This window comes from Carcharhinus amblyrhynchos, chromosome 1, assembly GCF_965287045.1.
Source record: "Carcharhinus amblyrhynchos chromosome 1, sCarAmb.v2.hapA, whole genome shotgun sequence".
NCBI classification, from domain to species: domain Eukaryota; kingdom Metazoa; phylum Chordata; class Chondrichthyes; order Carcharhiniformes; family Carcharhinidae; genus Carcharhinus; species Carcharhinus amblyrhynchos.
The window spans coordinates 55,940,596-55,956,176 of record NC_137324.1 but is presented as its reverse complement, the minus strand read 5'-3'; the positions used below and the strand labels follow the sequence as shown (position 1 = coordinate 55,956,176).

The following is a 15,581-nucleotide window of genomic DNA, read 5'->3' as shown; positions in this document are numbered from 1 at the left end:
CCTGTACTGTAACTCACTCAGCACTAATTCAAACATAGTATAACATTTACAAAGTTCTAATTTAAATGGCAGTGAACTAAAATCTTTTTTTACCCAGAGGGTGTTGATGGGCTGGAATCCACTGCCTGGGAAGGTGGTTGAGGCAGAACACCTCACATTCTTTAAAAAGTACTTGGATGAGCACTTGTCACATCATAACATTCAAGGCTATGGGCTAAGTGCTGGTAAATGGGATTAGGTGGGATGTAAGGTGTTTCTTGCATGTCAGTGCAGACTCCACGGGCCTCTTCTGCTCTGTGTGATTAAAATGCTGAATGTATTGAATTTTCTTTTCTAGGCTTTGGAAAGTTGGGATCAGATTAAAGCTGACAATTATGTTGATTCTCAAGTTCCGATCCAGCCTGAACAGCTCGTACGGATTCCTGCGACATGCCATCTATTGACCAGTGTAAACCAGGTGCATGTAAAGCATTCCCTTGCAAGAAGATTTCTCCAGATAAGGAGGTACCGTTACAAAATTCTTGTTATGTAGACAGAATATGAAAAAGCATAGATTGCAATGGTTCAGAAAGGCAGACTGCACCACAATCTCAGGACTTCCAGGAACGGACAATTAATGCTAGTGATGAGTGGAATATGAGATGCTGAATCTTTTTCTGTTAAGGGAAGGTTGATTGATCTGAAATGTTCTTCAGGATTACAACTTGAGATCAAAAATTAAATCTTCATCAATTTTCAGTTCATTCTTGCCAGGGATTACTATCAAATAAATTGGTTGGACTTTAACCTGGTGTTGTGAGACTTTTTTCTGTGTTTACCCCAGTCCAACACCAGCATCTCTACATCATTACAATTTAATGGACAGCAGCTATCCTTTGATTCCTGCCCTAATTGCAAGGATCCAAGTGTGAGCCTGCATACATCAGCTGTTTGGAAAGAGGGGAAGGTGAAGTCATCAAAAGTGATCAGGAACTGGAGAGCTGACTGACTTTCCAACCCATAACCCTCAAGTACAGAGGTCATATATATTTCTATTAATGCCCTGACTGAGACTTGTGACTTAGGTTAGTTATGTTCCCCATCTGAATTAGCATTTAGACTTGTTCTTTGAACCATCCAGAGAATGTTTTGTCACTGAAAATTTATTTTGGTAGCTTTTAAATTCAGTCTCACTGTCTGCAGATTTGAAGAGGCAACGGAACATTATCTTGATCTACTGGCTTCATTTCTTGAGGGATCCCAGCAGGAAGTGAGTTACTTAAAAATGTTTTACTGATGCATTAGATAACTGCATGATTTTTTTTTAGGTTATGTAGTTGCAAAGTTGAGTAATTGTAGATGGAGAAGTAGAGTGTGAAAATTTGGTGTTTATAAAATTATTTTAAAAATTGTAAAATGTTAAGTGGAGGAAGCATTACATAGTTCTGTTAAAAAGGTGGTGTTTTTTTTCTGTGCTGAGAAAGTTAAAAAAAATGCAGGTATGTATGGGGTCCCAGACTGAAAGATTTGTATCGAAGGCCAAACAAGAGTTGCCTTGGTGATGGACTTTTGAATTTTTTAAAATATTAAGCCAGTCGATTTGAAACAGAATAGGCTTTTGAATTTAACCAATCAGTTTAAAACATGCTTTTGGATACCAGCAACCTACTGAATTTGATGGTTTTGGAAACCTGTGACCAATCCTTTTGTAGGGGATGTCAATATGTCATCATGGGTATAAAAGCAGGCAGTGGGAAAATAAGCAGAGAGAACATCTGCCAGAGTAACAGCCTTATGCATGTCTTAGAGAAAGCTCCATCTCAATAGCAAAGGAACCAAAGAAGAAAGCAGTTCCAGACAGAAGAATCAACAGAGAAAGCCCAGAATATTCCAGAAGACACAAAACTTTGATGTAATGTAGAGAGTGACTAAAATTCTATTTTTTTGTTAATAAGTGGAAATTGTATTTCTGTAAGCAGCATTCCATTAGAAAAATGTTTTATTCGTATTAAAATCTTAGTTAACTTGTTCACTGTTAGATAAAAAATTGTTATTTGTTGATTTTAGAGTGTCAGGTATTTTGATTTAACCATAAAGTTGCTGAAGAGCAGATCATGTCACTTCATACTCGCTCTTACAGATTATGAGGAGAGGCACTCCTCTTTGAGTGGCTGGGTGTTAGCTCTCAGGGAGAGGGTATCCACTTCTGCTTGAAAACAATAGTACATAAAATTCCAGGGACAGGTGTTGCTCAAGGAGATTCTTCTGCTAAATGTAGAAACCATATTATATTAAGTATGTATAATAATAAGCTCAGATCTCATTCTGAATGCACAGTGGCAATTTGTCCTTATTAATCACTGTAAATCATCATTGGTATTGTATATGGAAAACCATGACAAAGTCTTACGGTCAAGTATGGTTATTTAGGGGAGGGAGAGTAAGTGGACTAAGGCCAGAGAAATACTGAGCGATGGTGAGCATTGAAAGAAATGGCAAAGTAGGATAAAAGGAAGTCCAAGGGTGTGGATGCAAGGACTAGGAGTAAGGTAAGGGAGAGGTGGAACAAGATTACGGCTGGAGTTAGAAGAAGACTCCAACTCAACCAAGGGCGAAGATGGAACAAAATTAGAAGTGGAGGAATGAGAGAATAGAGTTGAAGGCCATCAGGAATCGGATAAATCAATGTGCAAGACCAGAGGAAGATAAAGACCAAGCAGGAGAGTATCTAAGTCCAGCAGAGAATAACTAAAATGCACTGGGATTGACAGTGGTGTAATCAGTGAAATTGGTCAGGTAAGTATGATTAGAGGAGGGTGTGGAGAGTAGTTGGAAAGAGAAAATTAATGATAAGTTTGGAAGGTGAGGTGACAGGGTATCAAGAGGGCGGGGGTGAAAAAGAGGATAATGATGAGCAGAGTGAGAATGGCGCAGGAGGGAATGGGGACCGTAACAACTGAAAATGAATGAATTTCAAAAATGCATTTGCTGCCTGTGAGCCCCGATTGAATGGCTGAGAAACATTAACATGTTTTGACTTGTCATGTTGACCATGGGAACGTGATCTGATTTGCTTATTTGGGGTAGAGGCAGTCATGTAGACAGCTGGTCAACAAGCAAGACGGGTCAGGATGGTCAAATTGGTGCTGCCAACTGGGGAGCTTCAATGGGTGATAATGGACCAGAAATTGGGTTGGAAGATGGGGGTGGTGGTAATGTGGAAGGTGAGGAAATATCATTGGCCCAGAACAGACTGATAGTTGGTCAACGGAGCTTGGAAGGCAGCATTAAGCTTTGGAAGCCAAAGTTAGGGCCCAGTTCACTGGCAGGGGCTGAGGCAAAGGGCAGTAATGTTTTGGGAGAATAAGCAAGATGACAGTCAGATCATAAAGCAGCTAATGGGGAAGGCACAAAATTGAATCAACAGCTGAAGATCCTGAGATGCTACTAGAGTTGCGTGAGTGGAGTGGGGGGTGGGGGGGGGGGGGGGAGGGTGGTGCATGGTTGCAAGAAAAAGCCTGTGATTGATAGCTGTATAAGGGCAGGGACATTGGATGCACATGGTAATAGCAGCAGAACAGGCAAGCCTGAACATGTCCATTGGGACAAATAGTGATATTGTTCCAGGAAAGGAGAAGAACATTTTAAAAAATATCAGAAAAAATGGATATTTAAGGGGAAAATTTAGTCTTTATGTAACTTTGTTGTTCTTACGAAGATGACTGTCATAGACTGGAAAATGCTATTCTGACCGAAACCCTCATGCAGACACACAATATTTTGGGAAATATTTTAGCAGAAATGTTACAATAACGGGAAAATCCTATTAAAATGTGAGGGAGCAATACTTAACCAGCTGAAACATAGGGGTGGGCATGTTGAACTTTGAAATTTCCATAAAAGATGTTTACAGGTGTCAGTTGCACAAGGCAAATTTGAGAATGTGCTCATTCTGTTTCCTTTCACTGTTTGACTCTTTCTTTCATCTACCTTTCTCTTCCATTTCGCTATTCCTTCTTGACTCTTTTAACCTCTCTGTACTCTGCATCTCTCGCTGTCTTTGTCTTTCCTTCCTGGTGGGAGGTGACGAGTGAGTTCTGTTTGTCTGCAGATGACCTTTGGTTTTAGGTGTCTTAGGGTTAGGAATTCGTTCTTGGGTTCATTCTTTAAAATTATATTATGCTTTTTCATAGGTATTTCTTGTCGCAGATCCCGCCATTCCTAGAATTCCAGAAATATATTTGGAAACAGCAGTAGCTCTCCTGCAGTGTCAGAGATACAATGATGTCATCACTGTCTGCGAGGAAATTGCCAGCAAAATGTCAAGTTTGATTTCAGAAAAATTAACATTTGAAGTTAGAGTTAATGAATGGTTGTTCAATGATTGCTCAGAGAGAACCGAGATCAACACCGGTTGTCAGAGCTCCCTTTTGAATTGCTTCAGTGAGTCACAAACACTTGGAGCAAAGAAGAAAGAAACCCTCAATTATATTTTATGGGCAGCAACTGCATTTTTATATCAAGGGCAAGCTTTTGCTCTCTTGGAAAATAATAAGGAGTCAATTACTAATTTTAGTCGGTGAGTTGGTGTTACAAGTGCGATAAATCCTTTACGGGATTATAAGTTATATAATGCCTGGTAAAAAGTGTTTGCAGCATTTTACTGTTTATATTGCATAGTAGGCTTGGAAAATAGAAATACACTGAAGAGTATTTTGGTCTAACTAGCCAGCCTCAGAGTTCAAAGATAATATGTAATTAATTCCTGATTTCCCTTAATTGATTTTCTCTTTCTTGCCAAGAGCCTGTCCACCTTGTTCTTAAAATTGCTTATTTTATCAATTTTAGAATGCCCAAACATTCAGCACTCTGGGGGAGTTACAATTTGCAAACTGCTCAGTCACCTTCCTTGTTTTGAGCTTCAGCTCATGCCACCCATCTTTAGGGCATTCTTTAAAGTTCTTGATATTCAATTCAAGAAGATTCCCTCTCGGTCTGCTTTCTGTTCGTGCAACCATAACCCTAATGCAACTTATTGTTCAGGGGTTGATGCAAGGTATCAGAGGATCGCTTTGTGTCTTTTACTAGTGCCGTGATCTCTTTGCTATTCAATATGGCAGTGAAACTATTACCCCTTCAACTTCCTACTTTCTTCCCCTGTCTACTCCACTTTCTTCCCTTGATTTCACCCACACCTCTACCCTGTTGGTTTCTCACCCACCAACCAGTTTCTTCTCACTGTACCTCACACCCCCTCCCTTTCCTGCTGGATTGTTTGCCCCCTTCCCTCCCCTCAGTTTTCTGCTCATGTGTTCAAAGCCTGTGCTGTTGTGCCCTTTTAATGTTATCATCCCATCTCATTCTGATTCTGTCTTATGACCTATTCCACTTTGGTCATTAGACCATTTACTTATTTATGAACGTTGTATAATTTTTTTGAAAACCTCTGGTATTTATCTTGGATAACTCTCTGTAGCTTTTTTCAATAGTTTTCATTGTTTGTAGCAAGTGAATGTGTCTTTTGCCCTGTTTTAAGATTTTCTGTCTTCCTTTCACTGGCAATTCATTCTTGCTTTTAATGATCGTGGAGTTTTCCACATGATTGCTCACCTCATTGAGGAGGTTAACCAGGTTTACAACAGTGTAAATTGCACAGTGTCTGCTGGAGAGTGTGGCTTTGACAGACCCGATGACCTTTTATTCCTGTACTTTGTTTAAAAATGGAACTCAAAGTACATTCATACACAAACTGCATGAAACCTTTTTATATTTAATTGTATCTGGTTTAATAGGGAAATTTGATGGAGGTATTTAAAATTGGGAATGGTTTTTACGGAGTAAAATCAGGAATAGAATAATTTTATCAATAGCTGAAGGGCCATTAACCAGAAGGCACAGATTTAAGATAACTGAGAAAAGAACCAGAGATGATGTGAGGAAAAATAATTTACACTGAGCTAGGATGATGTGGAATGCACTGATTAAAAAGTTGGTGGAATCGGATTATGTAGTAACTTTCAAATGCTTGTATTGGAAAAGTTTTCAGGCTGTTGGGATAGAACAGGGAAATGGGACTAATTGGATAGCTCTTTCAAAGAACTGGGACAGACATAGTGGGCCAAATGGCCTCCTTTTCTATGATTCTAATCCATTATGGATTTTAGTAAGTAATGATATCCATCCTTTCTAGTGTTATTTCTACAATGATGGCTGAGTGGTGTGTGGTTACATTAGTGATGAGTTGCATTTTTTTTTCTGCAGGTGTGTAAATTTACTCCTTAAAGTTCAAGTTGTTGGCCCTCTTGACCCAGGTAACATATATTCTGTATCATTCAACACCAGTTTTATTCATTGTCTTTTTAAAATTTCTCACTGAACATGTTGAAAGTTAATTAAGCATAACTCAAAATAGTCTGAACACCACCAAATGTGTGGTCAAAGTTTGGTACAGTTTTTGATTTGTGATTAAATGGAGATCAATATATTCCTGAAACCAAAATACTTTATATTTGTCACTCCTGTGACAAAGTGCAAGGCTGTCTTTACGTGTGCTTATGCAGCTAGTAACTTTTCCACCATGGTTAAAACTTCTTGACTGGAAATCATTAAGTAGTCCCTGCACATTGCATCATAACAGAAAGTGGGGTTGTAAAAGACCCATATTTTCAAATAGGTACAAAAATGAGTGTTCACTGAAATTACAATTTATCTGTTTTGTTTCCTAGCTGATTGGCTGCATAGGAATAAATCAGAAGTAGCAAGAACGAGGAACAGAAATCTGAGTAACCAAACTCGTCGGCTTTTGTTTCTAAAAGTAGTGCCATAAAACTAACTAATCAAATTGTTCAGCCTTTTTTTGTCATGCATTATTTCCAACCAAGTGAATTTTTATTTCACTTAGTATGGAAGTTACATAATCCATTTTTAAAACTGAGCACGAAATGAATGCACCTAAATGTATCCATGAAGTTGGTTATTTAGCTTTCAGTCAGTCTGGGCTTGTGCTGGAAGTTTGTCTGAATACTGGGAAATGTCTCAGCAACTCTGCAAGATGTATTACTGGAGTTGGAGATGGATCTCCACCACCACCACATCCCCCCGCCCACGCAACCAACACACAATATATTTAACCCAGAGATAATGTGACGTGACAAGCAGGCAGAAACGTAACAAAAAAAGGAATTAGCAGGGTAAATATGAGGGGTTAGGGCGATAGGGCTGGGTGGGATTGTGATCGGTGCAGACTCGATGGGCTGAATGGCCTCCTTCTGCACTGTGGAGATTCTATGATTCTAAACAAAATCGGGGTCCTCTGCTGAATGAAACTGTGTAGCAGTGGAAGGTGGGTGGAAAAATTAAAGCTACAAGTTTTCAAAACATTTTACTACTTAACCTATACTAAGCAATTGTTTTTAACATAGAACACTACAGCACAAACGAGTTGCGCCGATCACATCAACACCTACCAATCTATAGACCTATCTATAACCCCCAATCCCATTAAACCCCATATACTCATCCAGAAGTCTTTTAAAAGACCCCAGCGAGTTCGCCTCCACCACCACTGACGGCAGCCGATTCTATTCACTCACCACCCTCTGAGTGAAAAACTTACCCCTAACATCACTTCTGTACTTTCCTCCCCGCACCTTAAATCTGTCTCCTCTCGTAGCGACCATTTCAACCCGGGGAAATAGCCTCTGAGAATCCACCCTATCTATTCCTCTCAACATTTTATAAACTTCTATCAGGTTGCCTCTCAACCTTCGTCTCTCCAGGGAAAAGAGTCCCAGCTCCCTCAACCTAACTTCATAAGGCATGCCTCCCAGTCCAGGCAACATCCTTGTAAATCTCCTCTGTACCCTTTCAATAACTTCTACGTCTTTCCTATAGTGAGGCGACCAGAACTGCGCACAGTACTCCAAATGAGGCCTGACAAGGGTCTTATAAAGTTGCAGCATTACCTCCTGACTCCTAAACTCAATCCCTCGATTAATGAAGGCCAGTACACCATACGCCTTCTTGACCACCTCCTCCACCTGTGAGGCCGATTTAAGAGTCCTGTGGACCCGGACCCCAAGATCCTTCTGCTCCTCAACACTACTAAGACTCCTGCCCTTGATAGTGTACTCGTTCATCCCGTTGGTTCTGCCAAAATGGACGACTACACATTTATCCGCGTTGAAGTCCATCTGCCACTTCTCCGCCCAGTCCTGCATCCTATTTATGTCCTGCTGCAACTTTTGACATCCTTCCAAACCATCCACAACACCACCGACCTTCGTGTCATCAGCGAACTTACTTACCCATCCCTCCACTTCCTCATCCAGGTCATTTATGAAAATGGTTTTTGGTTGTGGTGGTGGAGTGGCAGGTGGCGTGGTATTTCTGAGGCCTGATGTCTGTAGATGGGATGTTCTAGGCTCTGATGCTGAACTTGGACACTTTGCATTCAAATTCAGGCAGTCATCGATGCTTGGACCATGCGAATGACCATCTGCTTGTTGGAGATTTGGCAGATGCTAATTTATAACAGCACTGTAGAACTAAGAACACTTCTATAATTATGTGAATAATTAGTCAACTAACTAGTTTCCTTTTTAAAGCGGTTTGATGCATGGAAATATAAAGATTTTCTCCTCATTGATTCTAAATCCTGATGCCCCTCCTCCATCCCATTTTTATATTCTCCAGTTCACATTAGTGAAATCAATGCATTCCAGCCCTCTTTCCTCCTCCCCTCTACACAGCAGTGCGGAATATTTCAGTACCCTCTTTTTTGCTATAAGTCCCCTTTGTACTGCTACAAGACATCAGATCATTAAGTAAACCTGACATTGTACATATTTGTTCTAACAAGCTCCAGATTCCAATTGCACAGTTTAAGCAAGTATCAAAAACATTGAGGGCGGCACAGTGGTTAGCACTGTTGCCTCACAGCGCCAGGGACCCAGGTTCAATTCTGGCCTCGGATCACTGTCTGTGTGGAGTTTGCACCTTCTCCCCGTGTCTGTGTGGGTTTTGTTCAGGTGCTCCAGTTTCCTCCCACATTCCAAAGACGTATGGGTTAGGTTGATTGGCCATGCTAAATTAACCCTAGTATCGGGGATTAGCAGGGTAAATATGAGGGGTTACAGGAATAGGGCCTGGGTGGGATTGTGGTCGGTGCAGACTTGATGGGTAGAATAGCCTCCTTCTGCACAGTAGGGATTCTATTCTATTACTCTATTCTAATGTTGATGAGCCCAATGCAATTAACTTATGGGTTGATGGTTTTGCTCACGATGTATTTGTTTGGTGATTATCTCATAAATCCCATTGTTATCAATTTGCTAACTGTGCATTGTCAGTACAATTTCCAGGCAACTAACCATTTTCACCTTTAGTTAGATTTGTGTTCACAATCATCTACCTTATGTGATGTTGCATATGGTATGCCACTAATCACAGTCGCTCACTAACTACCTCTGTTTTGTTCCTGTTTTTCTTTTGTCTTTGTTTCCATCTCATTCTTCCTTGCACCTTCTCCCTTCTTCCCCCTCTCACATTTTCAGATGGGAGTTGGTGGTGCTGTGATTGGGAAATAGGTCAACAATGTCTGCAGCTTTATTTGGAGTAAGGTTTTGGAAAAATGTGGCCTCGACAGTTCCATTCACACTCCTAATTTAACGTGCCTCTCCCTCTTGTTCCCATTACATTCCCTACCCCTTTTTGCTGTCCTTCCTACCACCCCTTATCTCTGTCAGTACTCTTACATTTTTCCTTTGAACTACTGTCTTATTTCCTGTATGGTCCCCTCTCCTTTACTGTGTTGTCATGGTACCTTCACCCTTGATGCTTCGTTTCTCTCTCTCTCTCTTTTTCTCTTTCCCTCTCCTTTCCCTTTCCCTCTCTTTCCCTTTCCCTTTCCCTCTCTTTCTCTTTCCCTTTCCCTCTCTTTCCCTTTCCCTCTCTTTCCCTCTCCCTCTCTCTTTCCCTCTCCCTCTCTCTTTCCCTCTCCCTCTCTCTTTCCCTCTCCCTCTCTCTTTTTCCCTCTCCCTCTCTCTTTTTCCCTCTCCCTCTCTCTTTTTCCCTCTCCCTCTCTCTTTTTCCCTCTCCCTCTCTCTTTTTCCCTCTCCCTCTCTCTTTCCCTCTCCCTCTCTCTTTCCCTCTCCCTCTCTCTTTCCCTCTCCCTCTCTCTTTCCCTCTCCCTCTCTCTTTCCCTCTCCCCCTCTCTTTCCCTCTCCCCCTCTCTTTCCCTCTCCCCCTCTCTTTCCCTCTCCCCCTCTCTTTCCCTCTCCCCCTCTCTTTCCCTCTCCCCCTCTCTTTCCCTCTCCCTCTCTCTTTCCCTCTCCCTCTCTCTTTCCCTCTCCCTCTCTCTTTCCCTCTCCCTCTCTCTTTCCCTCTCCCTCTTTCCCTCTCCCTCTCTCCTCCCCCCCCCCCCCCCCCCATGAGGGAAGACACTGAGCAGCCGGATCCTCCCTCAGCCTCTCGAAAACAGTCATATAGTTTAATAATGAGCTGTCACTGTAAATCAGTGATGTGCAACCTAAGCTAGTGAGTAGGCCGAAGGCCTCCCCTCCTTCATCTCCATGGGCCACAAGATCAAAATTGGACATGTTCACTAACAATGATCCTTGAAGAAGATTACATGTAATATGCGCTGAATATTTCATACTGTACCATAGAAAATACTTAATCATTTACATATTAATAGAATTATCAACCTCCAAGGGGTAAAAACAAGAGAAATATTTATGCTTGACTGGACACGCAAGGAGCACACGTCTCTCAGCCAGTGTTATGTGCACTCAGCGTGCACTTCACTTCACGTGCCCTTGCTATGTGTGCGTATCATTTCAGTCATACCGAAAGAAAAAAAAAGCACAAATAGAAACCAGCAGACTGTGGCAACTCCCCTTGTGGGTAAAATGTCTTCTGGGCCGCATTCAGAACTCTGATGGATCGCAAATAGACCCGGGGGCACAGATTGTCCACTGCTGTAAATCAGTGGTTCCAGTGTTCTTCCCCCATGACAGAATTGCTTCTAGTGTTCTATCATTAGCAAATCCTGTCATTTACAATGAGCAATGCCATAGGAGATAAGCCAAAATCATAAAACTTTCAAACGTCATGAAATAAACCTGCGTAAGATTTGCAAACAGAAATTATTCTAACTGTATATCTTGCAGGAGCGCCTGATGATCAGTTTGAAACCTTGAAAGAGAACATACTGGAGGTTAAAATTCTACAAAAGTTGAAATCGTTGGCTTTTACTGGGAAAGGAATGCAGTTGGCAGAAAGAGGTCAGGACCGAGAAGCTTTGCAAAATTTCCAGCTGAGTCTACAAGCTTATCCTGGTACGTTATTTTTGGAACTCGGATTGCGTTTCCAACAATTAAACATTAATTGTCCCATGCATGCCAACGATCAATATTTCATGCTAACAGCATTTTGTGGGTCTGTTTATTTTCGTGCATGTGTTTGCTCATAAAGATCAGCAAAAATCCAACCTTATGCATAAAATCCAAACTGTAATTGGCTTTTTAAATGGTTTTATTACCTGCACTCTCATTTTCAGAGATTAGAAGCACAACATCAATTCTAAAATTCCAAAATTTTTTTAAAACCAAGGGAAAACCTGTTAACTGAAAGCACTGGGCATTTCCTTGCAGTTTGGAATAACATTACAGTGGCATTGAACATTGTTACACGGAAAGGTTGTTTTTGGAAAGCTATGTGGCTTTCACAAGGTGCTATGAATGTGAGCTGTGTGATTTGCAATGCCAGCTGCCTGAGGGAGTGGCATGATTTCTGTTGATGTAGCTGATGGCATTGAATTTGAAGAATAGGGGTGCAACTTCAGAGCCCTAGGACCTTGATGAATCTCCATTTTGTGGTGCCCTGTCATACAGTATTGTCATTGGTTCTGCAACAGGAACGAGAACAAATTATTAACTCAAATGACCAATGCATCTGTGATTTCCTTTATGTATCTATGTAAATCTGATTGGATACTGTTAAGTCAAATTCCCACGGACAGCCTGGAATGACTTTTACAAACATTTAGGCAGATGTGTTCTCTAAATGTGCAGATTGCTACTCTAAATGTGGTACACGTGATGAAAATAAGTCCTAAGGTAGCCTGAAGCATTAGGAACGGCTCTTTAATCGTAAATAATAAACCAGTTGCCTATGGCAGCAAAAATATTTTTAAAATACCTGAGAAGTGAACATTTTGTAAATCCTTAAACAACCAACTAGGTTGTGTATATCCAATTATCACTCTGTCTAGCATTTATAAAACCAGTATCCAGGATATTTCTTGTATGATTTTGTGGATTCTGTTCCAATTGTAGACAATCTTGAAGCATTGTATCTTCTGGTACAAATTCTGTGGAGACTTCAAAGGAAGCAGGAAGCTGTCTCTTTCTGGCTGAAATCCCACAGTTCAGCAACAAAAGCAGCAGCTGAAAAAATACAGCAAGAAAACAGCTCAAAGTAAGTAAAATTGAGTTCAAACATTGTGTTTGAAGAAAAGTCTAAAGCACCTTTAAGCATAAAGTTTTATGTAAGGAATCGTAAGATTCTCTTTAATAAATCAGAAATATTACAGGATACGATTGTATTGTGGTTTTGTGAATGAATCAGTAATCCAGAGGCCTCGTAATGTAGATGTTGTGTGTTTAAACCTCACCACAGCAGTTTCAGAAATTGAATTCAGTTTTTTTTAAAAATCTCGGTATAAAAATTTGGTACCATTTAAAATGATCGTAAATCTGTTGGAGTGTTTCAAGGACCCAGTTGGTTCACTGATGCTTTTTATTGAAGAAGACCTGCCTAGTTTGGCCTATACGTAACTTCAGCCCCATGCAAATTCTAATGCCCCGAAATGCCCCAGTAAACTGCTAAAAAGAAATAACACCATCTTGGCAAAGGTAGTAGACTGTAATTGCTCATATCCTGAGAATGAATTTAAAAAGAAAAGTGGGTGATGTGGTCTCTTCACTTCAACTCTTTACACTTGGATTCTTTGCCCAGGCACATGCTTTACTGCCTCAATCTTGCTTGGCTTGACTCAGAAGGTAGTGCGAGACAAGGTGAGGGGGAAAAAAATAATATAAGTAATTGAATTGCGCACAGAGTGGTAATGATTGACATTGTGGGAATTCGGACCCAACATCCCTTCAGTGCAAAGGGCCAAAGCATGACAACTGATTTTTAAAATTTTGACTCAGTTATCAGAAAGTATACTTTTAATTTAAATCCAGTAGCCTGATAACATGAACATTTTTGTTTTAACCAAAACAAGTTTGGGAACTATCAACCCAGTTCTTTGGGGCATAGCATTCAACACTAGAGCTAAATTGACTCTCAAGGGAAAGAAAACTTTTTGTACTGATTATTGAAGGATACTTTTTTAAGGGTGAGGTCTGTACACATTGTTGTGGAAATGTACAGGAATGTTTAATGTCCATCTGGTCCTTGAAGTACTTGACTGTAGTCTTAGAATCATAGAATCCCAATAGTGCAGAAGGAGGCCATTTTGGCCCATTGAGTCGGCACTGACCACAATCTCACCCAGACCCTATTCCTGTAACCCCACCTGCTAATCCTCCTGACACGAGTCAATTTAGCACAGCCAATCAATTTAACAAGCGCATCTTTGGACTGTGGGAGGAAACCGAAGCTCCAGGAGGAAACCCATGCAGACATGGGAGAATGTGCAAACTTCACATAGTGACCTAAGGCCGGTATTGAACCTGGGTCCCTGGTGCTGAGAAGCAGCAGTGCTAACCATTGTGCCATCGTGCTGCCCCGAATGTTCAGTGTTGAATGTGTTTGTCAAACTGGAAAGATAGCCCATTATCCAGCACTGCTATCTTGGGATTACTAAAAAAAACCTTGTTTTTTTTCAGAAAATTCCCCTTATTCTTGATTTCTCACCTTAAAAAAGTGAGTACTTCAGAGGAAGAAGCTGTTTCTAAACAACTGCAGGAATACTGCTGCAATCATTCCGAAGAGAAACTAGCTCCACAATTTCTGAGACCCACATCTTGCACATGACATTCCACCCAGGCCTCTCAAAGAAAACCATGGACAATATTCTCAATGAGAAACCACATTAAATGATGTCCAAGAACAGATGTGGACAGCCTGTCGCCAAGTTTGACCAGGGCACAAACCTTTGTGAAGATGGAAGATTGTTCTCCATTTAACTGTATTGAAAGAATACTGAAATATTCTTAATGTCATGTTATTTCAGACTGTTAAGCTGCCTGTTTCATTGGGTTGAAATGCATTTATTAACTGGTTTATTACATGATCCAACCAATTAGAGTGAACTAATTTGAAAGAATTTATTACATTAGAATTTTATTTGTATATTTATAAAATTCACATGACACTGAGCCAAATGTGCACGTTTGAATGTTTCCAGAATGAAACATTTTGTACAAAAATAAATGTTGCAAATAAAACTATCTCGGAAGATCCAAGTATCTTTTCTATATGAATAGATTTGACTTCAGATTTCACTACTGAGTAACAAGGCAGATTCAGCTACTATAATATGAGATTTCAATCTTGCCACCACAAAACATAGTCCCAGATGGGAAAATTTTACCCTACGTTGGGGCAGGAACATTGGATGCTTCTTGCTGTGGAGGCCTGTGGGAAGCCACACTGTATCTTCCGATTCCAATCTAATTATTTATGCATGCCAGGCTTGATGCCATATTCCATGGCAGGGCAAACAAGATGGCATGAGTCTTGCTATCATATCTGGGTGCTATATCAAAAAGGTGCCAAGCATCACTGACCCACCATTAAAGAAACAAGAGGGCCTCCTGAGAAAGAAGATGGAAGATTCTGAGGCTGGAAGGTGGACCTCATTAATGACACTGAATCTGGATTCTCCCACTACCTACTGAAGTGCATCATGGGTGGCCTCCATCCTGAACTCAGGAGGCAGCCTCAGGAATTTTTAGTTGAGTCCTAACTTTTGCACTCTGTTCCAGACATGTTCTGGACTTGTGCATTTTCCCACTGGCTGCAGAATTGCACAACTGTGACTGATTGCCTTGAATGTTTCTAGTGCCCTTCCATAACATCTTTAATAATAGCTTCTAACATTTTTCATATTTAAGAGACAATCTCCAGCTATGCAAAGCCCTTATCAGATGACCCTTGAGTCCTGTGAGCAGTTCTGTGCACCATATCGTTAGTAGGATACACTGCTCTGATATGAACGGTTAACTTATGAGGACTAAATACGAATAGGATTGGAGCTAATTGCATTTCTGATAATAAATAAAATATGAACAATTAACACTAATCTGACATACAATTTCAATACTTAACATAGAACTTTACAGCGCAGTACAGGTCCTTTGGCCCCCGATGTTATGCCAACCTGTGAAACCAATATAAAGTCCATCTAACCAACACTATTCCAATATCATCCATATGTTTATCCAGTGACTATTTAAATACCCTTAATGTTGGCAAGTCCACTACTGTTGCAGGCAGGGCATTCCACGCCCTTACTACTCTCTGAGTAAAGAACCTACCTCTGACATCTGTCTTATATCTATCAGCTCTCAGTTTAAAGTTATGTCCCC

The 15,581-nt window shown here is 40.6% G+C and overlaps 1 protein-coding gene across 1 annotated transcript in view; it reads left to right on the top strand.

The window, feature by feature from the left end:
* Positions 1 to 14,420, top strand: part of fancg (FA complementation group G) — a 31,173-nt gene extending 16,753 nt beyond the window's left edge. Inside the window, exons 8-14 of the mRNA XM_080197890.1 lie at positions 338 to 504; positions 1,183 to 1,249; positions 4,173 to 4,558; positions 6,241 to 6,290; positions 11,151 to 11,318; positions 12,318 to 12,459; positions 13,878 to 14,420. Of these exons, the coding sequence (XP_080054016.1) occupies positions 338 to 504; positions 1,183 to 1,249; positions 4,173 to 4,558; positions 6,241 to 6,290; positions 11,151 to 11,318; positions 12,318 to 12,459; positions 13,878 to 14,025 (1,128 nt within the window). The 3' untranslated portion in view covers positions 14,026 to 14,420. The remainder of the gene's footprint in view (positions 1 to 337; positions 505 to 1,182; positions 1,250 to 4,172; positions 4,559 to 6,240; positions 6,291 to 11,150; positions 11,319 to 12,317; positions 12,460 to 13,877) is intronic.
* Positions 14,421 to 15,581: the final 1,161 nt, after the last annotated feature.